The 10,574-nt window shown below is 36.5% G+C and overlaps 1 protein-coding gene across 1 annotated transcript; it reads left to right on the top strand.

Annotated features, from left to right (window-relative positions):
- The first annotated feature begins 1,508 nt into the window (after positions 1 to 1,508).
- On the top strand, positions 1,509 to 8,800 carry LOC101862403 (phosphatidylinositol N-acetylglucosaminyltransferase subunit H). The gene is made up of 5 exons (XM_005094344.3): positions 1,509 to 1,783; positions 4,794 to 4,872; positions 6,255 to 6,382; positions 6,777 to 6,857; positions 8,160 to 8,800. Exons 1-5 carry the CDS (start codon positions 1,634 to 1,636, stop codon positions 8,238 to 8,240), a joined length of 519 nt encoding a protein of 172 aa, XP_005094401.1. The 5' UTR covers positions 1,509 to 1,633; the 3' UTR covers positions 8,241 to 8,800.
- The last annotated feature ends 1,774 nt before the right edge of the window (positions 8,801 to 10,574 follow it).

The following is a 10,574-nucleotide window of genomic DNA, read 5'->3' as shown; positions in this document are numbered from 1 at the left end:
GTGTGTGTGTGTGTGTGTGTGTGTATGTGTGTGCTTAACTCAAATTAAGGCCAGGGGTTAGCTCAATCCGTAGGACCTATCCTAGGCTGCAACACATACGGCTATATTAATTATGAGCCCGTCCATTTTTTCGAGGTATTCTTGAACTTCGGTTGTCTGTTGAGTTAACTGTTGTCATGGCCTTCCACAAGTCCCACGACGCGTCGTTAGGAAAATATGAAACCTTCTTGGCCTATATTAAAAATGCACCATGCAGGCTTACCTTGATCCAATTTGGGCTATTAATTTTGGTCTTATATCTTAACCAAGTATGTAAATAATAAATCAGAATAAAAATTTCTTTAAATAGCGTCGGTTTAATTAAAGTTAAGAGGGGGGAGGCTACACCTGAAGGCTATCTCGCTTATTAAGGTACCAAATTTTACCAAATTTCACATGTTTATTTACAAGCATAGTAAGGAGTCTTAAAATCTGCAATCAAATTTGAGAAAAAAGTTTCGTTTCCATGGATACGGCGGCCATATTGGATTTTGTTGACATGTCTTACGTAATGAATACCGCACTTATTGTTCATAGAAATTAATTTTTTTTGCACACGTGTTAATAACAAATATTAGATCTAAAAATGTGTCTGTTATATTTTTCCTAAACCAATTAGAAATTTTTAAATTAATTTTTTTCCGGAGGTAGCATTCAAGTTTGAAAAAAATCCGCGAAAATCCACACTACAGACACCACAAACAAAAATCTATTCCATATATTATCAAAAATTCAACTGACGAATTTTTAGTATTACATCTTCTCTTCATTCTGTGAAAATTTCATGAAGATTGGATGAAAAATAGTGGAGTTATCCAAAAAAGTATAGAGAGTCACGTTTTGAGAAAACGGCCGATAAAGAAAAATAAAATTATATTGACTTTATGAGGAAATGGAGGTGACAAACATGCCCGGTATGGGAAAAAATAAGAGTTTTTTGGGGGTTCTCATGCAATGAAATAGTGGTAGGAGAGGCTGAGGAAGCTTAAAATGCCTACAACTCAAATTCCATAATTTTGAGCGAATCGGGACTTTTGGGGTGTACCCCCCCCCCCCACCCAAGGAGCTTAGAACTGCTGTAAATTCCTTGGCCCCCCCCCCCCCCCCACCTTAAACTTAAAGAGGTCTTTTGAGACTCTCCTTAGTTTCTGCTCGACATTCCTCAGCGAACTCTTGTGTTGATGGTGTCGTCCCATCCGAACAATAAACAAAATAAGTGAGTAGACAATACAATTGTGTTTTCCCAGAAGACAAAGTCATAATCTAGATATCTATATACAAGAAGTGAAAACTGACATAGGTTTACTTAACGAGATCTAATGAAAGATTATATTCATCTTCATTTTGTAAGCTGCAAAATACTTACTTGAATAATGCCACAAAATAATAGTATAACTCTTTGAGTCGAAGTTTTTACGAAATGTCAGTAGATTTATTCTATACTGCTTATACTGCCTTGCTACCAAATAGTGGTTATTATGGTGGATGGATTTCTTTGAGAAATGGCTGGATTATCAGGGAAGCGCTTTGTATTGACACCGGTTTAACCTCTTGTCTATTTTAGAAGCTGAAACCTAAGTCTACAAAAGCGAAAATGGCGGTATTTAAACTCTACCATAAGGACATGGGGAGAAAAGGAAGTGAATTCATTGTTTCTCACCCGTCAATAAAAAGCAAAACAGTGTTTGGTATTCTGCTCTCATTGACTCTTTTGGCATCGTTTTCTATGGGCCTCCATCTACTGGTAAGTTTATGAGAGTTTATGATGGTTGTGTTGTAGCTAAACTGTAGGTCAATCTTTTGTTGTTGACAGAATGACAGCAGAGGCTTTATTTGGCCGTGTTGCGATTAGTTCTGGGGGAGGACTTCCGTAACGAGCGACCGCTCTGAACTCTATAAAAATATTATACACTCAATGGCCAGCAAAATCTGTACGGAAGGCCTAAAGCCAGTATGTTACTAGATCTAGATATCTCTACAAATTAATTATGAAATTGCAGTAGTTTATGTATTGTTGAACTCCAGCGCAAAGTTTTGAATATATATATCCAGTCGAGGATGCATAGAGTTTCGTCTGGTCTAGGCGTGGCCGGAATTAAACGCGAGAAGGTAAACAATTGCCTTGAATAAAACGCAGCGTTGTGATAAGCTTAGCGCCAGTGCTAAATAAAACGCCGTGTTGAATATTTATTTATAAGGCTTCATCTACGCTTCGTTGTCAGATAGCCGAATGGACCGCGTCTGCATTTGAAGTCAAACCATTATTTTATGAGCATGGGTACAAATCCCGGTCCTGGAATTTTTTTTTTTCTACTTCTTCTCCTCTTCCCGACTGACCAAGAATTTTTTCCCTTAAAATTATTATATAACTTGTTGCTTTGTAGTTTTTTATGTATAGAGACGTCTAGTGATTAAGCTTGCTTGCACTTTCTGATTTTGTCCGCAAGAGGAACTTTTACCTACAACGTAGGTCTCTATACTTTTCATTTTACCAATTTAGGCCTGGTTAAAGTTCAATAGTGGATTTCCTTGGTCTGTGAGTCAAATTATATTTTAAAATAATTTTAGACTCGTGAGAAGAAAAAAACCCCTTCTGAACTGAGAACGGGATTCGATGCCAGCTTGTAAGCACTGAACATTTGAGAACGTAGAAGCTTGTACGTTCTCTAGGCCTAACATTAGAGGAAATGTAGACACTAGCCCCTGCTAATTTAACGCCGAAGCCTAGAAATCTAGATCAGGCGACGTTATGTGTGATGGCAAAATATAAAGTGCACGCTGAGATAGATCTAGACTTAGATCTAATAATTAATTATTTTTAGGTAGGGGCCTATTGTATGACAACACTGCGGACAGGAAATACTGCTTAGACCGAGTTGCACCATCTTGTTATTATTTTCCAAGCGTCTTTTGACTTACTTGCTCAAACTCAAATGATTATGATTATGAGAGATGAAGAAGACTGCTTGTGTGCAAACAATGAGAGTGTCAGAAACAATTGTTAGATCTAGATCTAGATCTAGATCTAGATCTACCCAATATTGATCAGATAAGACAAAGTCATAAAAAAGGAGTAAACTCCGAGGAGGTTTATCTAGAAACTGAGAAAGCTTCCGCAATTCAGGCTGTTGTTGTTATTAGCGATCCAGTAGCATCTGAGCGTTAACTCTTCTGCATGCCATTCTGTAATACCTGCATGTCTGTTCTAATTGTTGTCTTGAGGAGTAGAGGCAATTAGATGTGTGGGGTAGCTTGGCTTGGGAAGAAAACATCCCCTTAAACACAATTCAGGCTAAACTACAATATTATTATGTAGAATTGATGGCTACTAGATCTGGTACTGGCGTTTCAAATAGAATGGACGCTATTCAGAACGCGGCGTTTCAAATAGCATGGGAGCTGTTCAGAATGCGGCGTTGCAAATAGCACCTGCCTATATTCTCATCCCCGTTATTGTCACCCCCACTCTGGTGTGGGCATGTTTCCTCATGCAGATCTAGGCCATACCATTGCCCTAGATAGCCTTAATTAAAATCTAGATCTAGGTGTATCAGATGCGTTCTGCTCTTGACATTTCTTTCTTGCATAGAGATCTAATTATAACCAGATCTAGATCTAGTGTAGCTTGTTATTTTTTTTTTTCACTGTTGTTTGCTGTTCTTGGTGTGAAATGGCCTTCACCCAGCCCATTAAGTAAACTAAACCTTTGGCGGTCATATATATGACCTTATGCAGTTGCGAGCGCCGTAAAACCTCACTAAAACAAAGAAACTAAAACCTGAAACTTATTGTAGGTCTGTACAACTTAAGTTATTCTCTGTGCTGTTCTGTGTGTGTCTGTGCTATAGCACACTTGAGGGGGGTGAGAGTAGCGAGACACAGGGTGACAGGCCACTTCTTTATTTTATTTGGCAGTTTACATTAATTGCACATGGAAAGTTTAATCAAATAACCGTTTGATTAGAAGCAAGTGGCTATTCTCCGGCGTCGCGCCAGTCAATAGATCGATGGCTATTCTTCAGCGTCACGTAAACTTGCAAATGTCGCTTCTCCTCAGCTTTCCGTCTCCCCTGTTGGCGTGTTATAATGGCCTTACACGCACCTGTATCAGGGTCGGCATTTCTTCAGAAGGCGATTCACCATAGGTGGGCATGCAGCCTCTACTTAAAGCTCCAGGAGGAATTTTTGTGTCAGAGATTGCAGCACCAGATGCACCAACAACCCTCAGTCACAACCAGAAGTATAAGAAGGTGCATCTGGCTCTGAACTCAGTTGCAACAATAATGGCCATAACATACCGACATGGGAGATGGAAAGCTGTGGAGAAGCGACATGTACAACTATACGTGAAGCCAGAGAATAGCCAGAGATCTATTGGCCGGCCTGACACCAGAGAATAGTCACCTGCTTTGATAAGATTAAAGATAAAATTGATACAAGAGAAAAGATCTTTACCAATCTAGAATAGTAACTTAGTTTTTGTAACGATAATGCCCAGGCTTTTTTTCTTGGCTTTTAAGGGTCCAACCTTCCAGGCATCCTGTCATATGTTTTATATCGGCAACAAGGTACAACAGGTAAATTAGTTATAATTATGAAGCCTTCACTACAACCTTGATTTATTTTTTCGATGTTACACGTATCTCCCTTTTTGTATTAAATGTTTTTAAGCAATACTCCTCTACTACATCCTAAGAAGATGTACAATACAAAGAAGTTAAACACATCCAAAAGAAATTTGCATTGTATTACAGGACAAGAATATCCTTGCTTCAACAACCCTTGTTCTGTTTTCAAGTTTGGTGGTTCGAATGTATTTGAAAATTACTACTGGTAAGTTTCTAATTGAGCAATTTGATAGTTATTTTACTCATGGACCCGTCTCACATTCAGAATTCTAAAGCCCTCTTTGTGTTCTTTTTTTTTCTGCTTTACAAAACACGAATTTTGACTTTATATCCTCTGCAAATTATTAGTTTATGAGATGGATCATATTTTTTAATTAGATGATTAATTACGTAGTTTACTATAGGACCAATTGCAATACATTTAAATTGTTTTTAACAGCATGGGGGATTTTAGTGGGTGCCCCCCCCCCACCTAAAAAAACAAAACTGGGGTTTCAGGGGGGGGGGGGTATACTCACCTGTATTTTACCATAATTTAGTGTTTTGTAAATTATGTTTGATGTTCTCTCAAGCACTATTTTGATTTGTGAGGGTTTTATAGGTCATTTTCTTCAGCAAAATTTACTGCAGTTTAGCCCCCGACAGTTTGCGTGCGGGTCTGAAAGTAAAGATTTACGAGCATTTCTAGTTAAGTAGCTAGCTAGCTTTTAGGGTAAAAATGTGGGTTGGAATATTCTGGTGCATTGCTTTTAGTACATTGATATAAGAGGGGAAAGACATATGAACCAATTAAAAACCACTTCATGATTGACAGATCCTCATCAACAGGGTTCACCAGCATTTCTTCTTAGACATTCTTTTTGTAAAAGTGCATACATAGGCCTATAGAGTGTAGATTTTCAGTCAGCTCTTCAGCATAATGCTCCTTCTCCCCTCCAACTCCAAACCCAACACATCTCCTTTTCCTCCTTGTCCTTTCCCAAAATAAAAATCATTGGATTGCATCACTACTTTTGGTCATCTATAAATTTATTCTTCTGTCTCAATTGCTTGGAAACAAACATTTATAAGAGCAACAACAGTCCAACAAAATGCTGTGTAAAATATAAAAACAGGTTATTCTTAGAGAAAGGCAAAATTTAGCATGTTCAGTATAAATTTTTCTTTCACTTGAATGCAAATCTGTTGTCATCTCCGTGATTACTCTCTTTACTGCTTAGTCTGGATTTGATCCACATATTATATCTGGTCGTTCTATGCGAGGAATTTTAAAGGAAATCCATCTTTGTCTGGCTGGGCGCCTCTGCCCTTTAAAATGACAGGACCTGACCAGACATCATAGTGATGTACAATGTAATAGAATGGACTTATATCCTAGTAACGAGATTCTAAAAGAGAGCCTTCTGATATCATATGTACACTTGGAAAGGAGATACAGGTGAGCCTTGAGAAATTAATTTGAAATGCCAGGACATACTTTTATGTTCTCTTCGAGGTTTAGAGCGTATTAGTTACTATAGTATGTTGTGCATATCAAGAGTGTTTAAAATATTGTAAGACATTCACATGCTCTTCTTTCTGTTTCAGAAAAAGTTCTTTTTCTACCATCACTAGGAGTACAAGTGGAGACCACATATTTCCTCGGACACACAGTCACATATTTCATTGACATTTCCCATATTAAGGATATTGTCATCAACGAAGCTATCACCATGGTTTGTGATCTTTCATTTACTAACTGAAGAATATTCATCCTCACCTACTAGTATTTTCTCAGCAATAACTCTTTTTTTTAAATTTTGGTTCTGAAAGAATGATTTCTAAATTGAAAACTGAAGTTTTGTTTTAAAATTCTTCATCTGGCACAACTGTGCATACATGGCTCTTCCAAAATGAATCTTCTTCTTTTAAAAAAAATCTCAGTCATTATTATGCGTGGTTTATTACTGGATCCATGACACATGTCCATATTCTTTTTTGAAATTGGCGTTTTAGTTGCTTCTTTTTGTGTTTTCTTTATGTTATTTGTAGCATTTTTTTGAACTTTGTTTAATTTTCTATGACATGTTTTATAATTTCTCCTTCCCCCCCCCCCCTGTTTGCCAACAGCATTCTGTCATGTACTACCTGGTTGTTCTGCGGAAAGAAGAGCAGAGTGATAATATTCAGCAGTTATATCCCCTGTTTTCAGTAAGTAGTATTGAAATATTTGGGAACTCGCTAGCATTTATTCACTTTAAAAAAGCTATGTACCATTGGGAAGTTTTCTTCATATTATGATTATTGTGATATTTTATTATATTGTAAGCAACACAGTGTGTACTGCATATGTGTTGCAAGCATACGAAAGATGTAATTATATTGTGTACAAAGTAAAGAAAAAAAATCTGTAGAACCCCTGAATTTTTGGCATTCTCAAATCTCCGTTCAAAGTTGTAAGTTTAAAAATCAAGTACGGACTTTTTTTCATATTGCTTGCATAATTAAAGGGCCTGTTCTTTTTAGAGTTTTCCAGTTACCATTTGGGCTTTCTGCTTTTTTTAAACAATCAGAAACATCTGTGGGTCTCATTTTTAATTTGAAAACTTAAAATCAGAGTGTCTCATCCTGGAGATTAAATTTTAGACATAAATTATGATAAATACAGTCAAACCTGCTTTAATGACTACCTGTCCAAGTCATTCACCTGTACCAATAGCCACTTTCCAGTTCCTCTTTTGCATATTTTTAATGTTATAATAACACTATCCAAGTTGTCCACTTGTTCAAAACAACCGCTTTTTTTTCCTTCTCAACAATGGGAGGCCATCTTGGGCCCTTTCGGCTGTATTTTAATTCTATCTTGACTGATGTCTCTGATGTAATGGTTGGTCATGCAATAGAAGTGAGTTGGACTCCCACTTGAGGAAGATATTTCGTTGAGTGTTTCTGTCTTTCTGCTGTGAGTTATCCCTCCATATGATCTATATATATAGGTCCTGACCAGCTGGGTCAAAGCAGTCCACCTCCCAGAAGGATCCGAATTATGTTATCGGTTTTTGCTTTCGAAAAGTGTCAAAAATCTAAACTTACCCTAGCTATTTAAAATGTACATTACTTGTACATCATTCAGCAGCAAAACATTTATCAGATGTAGTATTTATCACTTTTTATTTGTCTTCTAACTGAGGAGTACTCGTAACTAGTAAACAGTGATCTTCTTCAAAATGAAAATAAGACTGGTGGATAAAAAAGAACGGAAAAAAAAAATTATTACTAAGTAAATCGTACTGGTTTTTCTTTTTCCCTCCCCTCCTTTCCCCTTATTTTGAGTACTCGTGGCTTTCTTAATCTTTATTGTCTCGTAACTGGTAAACAGTGATCTTCTTCAAAATGACAGTAAGACTGGTGGATAAAAAAGAAATATTGCTAGGTAAATCTTACTTGTTTCTCTTTTTTCTCTCTCCTCCTTTCCCCTTATTTTGTTCCCACCTCCTCCCACACCCATCACAGCATTCCTGGCCTCGACTGACAGACTTGAAACAAGTATACAGAGCAGCTCAGGAGAAACTTATCATACCCAGAGATCTATGACCTGACTGTGTGCTTGGGTATTGTGGGTCTGTGTATCTTAATGCTTTTGTTAATCATTTATTGTGTAGCAGCTTAAAAACAAAATGAGATGATTCGAGCAGCTAAGCAAAGATTTCAGGCAGAACCTCTGTCAGGATCAAAATTGTAATTCTATAATTTCTTTGTGTCCTGGAAAGCATCTATTTTTATGAGTTTATTAATTTACAAAGTAAAGTAAATTTTTGTTTTGTTTCTAAATCTGAATATGAGTTAACTGTTTTTGCTAAACTGTTGAACATGATATCTCACTGCAAATTTTGACCCCGCATTTTTGTAAATTGATTTTCATTCTCTCAACTTTCAGTCACAAAACATTAGGAGTCAATACAAATGTAAGAAATACTTTTTAAGTGTATTTAAAGAGTTTTTCAAAAGGCTGTCAAGTAATTTAAACTTTCATAATGGAACAGTAAGAGAAGCAGCCCATTTTGTGATGCTGCTACATGTTTTGTTTATGAACCAAATCAAAGTGCCACTTTTGTCAATCAAAGAAATATACCAAATAAATGTTTTTAAACCTGTTTGTATTATTATGTCATTGATCCACTTATTGGTACTATGTATATTATATATATATATATATATATATATATATATATATGCATGAAATAAGTTTTGATTACAGTGTTGATGTGTTCACTATTTCAATGCTGTCTGTTTTACACCCAAGTTCTTAGATGCTACAATACTTACTTTCTTCCTTATGTTGAGAAGCTGCTGTCAGTTTTTCATAATGAGAGTAAACAAACATTCTGCTTTGTTTTTATTTTCTCCTTCAAATCCAGTTTCTTCTGCTCTTTCTTTCTTTCTGTGTTTGCCTTTATTCTTTTCACTGTTGTTCTTAGTTCATTTTATTTTCCAGTTGGTTCCTATCTCATGAATGGAAAGTTGATGAGCGTCCATGTTGTCTGCTTCTTTTTCTTCTTTTCTTTCTCGTTAATGTCATAATCTGTTCCAGGTGAAATATTTCTAGGAATGTGCTGACTCAGTCTATGCTACAGATTTTTTTGGGGGGGTCCTATGTCCTGCATTTGGTGCTGATATTGGTAAGTTACGTAAAAATGTGCTAACATGGTACAAATTGTTATGCTTCTAGAAAAACAAAACAAGAAAAAAGGGATGTAATGATAATGATAGTGATGATGAGGATTTCGCTAAAGATGGTGATGCTGTTGTGTTGGAAATGATGTGCAAGTTCTTGGTGTTAGTTGTTTTTTTTCGTTTGGTGCTTACTATAGATCCCCCCAGGCTGTCCTTAATGTACATTGGAAACCTGATATAACAGGGATGGTGGGAGTAGAGAAAATGTCCTGTTATATCCGATCCCTGTTAAATGTAAGGGAAAATAAGCATTTGTGGACTAATCCAGCTGTACTTATTCATGGGTAGTTTCCCTTGCCACAAGTACCCACGAACAGGGGTTTTGGCACCAATTTTCTCCTTGCCTCCTTAAACCACATCAGAAGAGCTTGGTCCACGACATCTGCATCTGGTAATCTCATCTTCTTTCGATCCAGAGCAAACTTTTCATTGGAGTATGCTGCTACTATCTTCTCTCTATCCTTGATAATGGTGTGAATCGAACCTTGTGGAATATATGATTTAAAAATCATTTTAAAAATCCCTGTTATTACCGGATCCCTGTTATTACCGGGCCTGTTATATATGGTTTCCACTGTATGTTCAAATATCCTGAATGCTTATGACATTGCCGGAGAAGCTTTTAGTGTGGATGTTTCATCTTAAGGTCAGGGAGATTGCTATTGATGTTAATGATGATACTTTTTCTTAAGATTGAAAGTTTAAAACCTTTGTTTTATACCTTGTTTCACCTTGTTGTCTTTGCTATGGTTTCATCATACTTTATACGCAATCCCATATTTTAAAGTACATAATATCAAGCAGCTTACATTTCTGTCTCATTTTGACTTATTGTAAGTCTCAAAACAAGAGTTGATAGATATTGAAACTGGTGCTAAGTACATCATTTCCAGTGAAGAGGAGACATTTGTTGATCACTTTGCAAGGCAGTGTTTCTGCAATTCTTGGTAATCAGCACAGTGCGTTTTTGCTTGTGTCTGTTAGTCTCCAAGTGTGTTTTTATGAAGTGTCTAATTTTTTCACTTTCACACAATCAAAACAGAACTTGATTTTTCTCAGGTTACTTCTCTTGTTTACATTGTTCACTCGTTCACACAGCATTCCTTTAGTTTGCTGGCCGCGTTCACTTTCTTTACTTTTGTTAAATATTACTGAAAAACACTTTTAATGAACTCTCATCTTAACCCTTTGATC

Source organism: Aplysia californica, unplaced genomic scaffold (genome assembly GCF_000002075.1).
Source record: "Aplysia californica isolate F4 #8 unplaced genomic scaffold, AplCal3.0 scaffold00080, whole genome shotgun sequence".
In the NCBI taxonomy this organism is placed as follows: Eukaryota; Metazoa; Mollusca; class Gastropoda; order Aplysiida; family Aplysiidae; genus Aplysia; species Aplysia californica.
The sequence above is the reverse complement of the archived record's forward strand: the minus strand, read 5'-3'. Positions and strand labels throughout refer to the sequence as shown.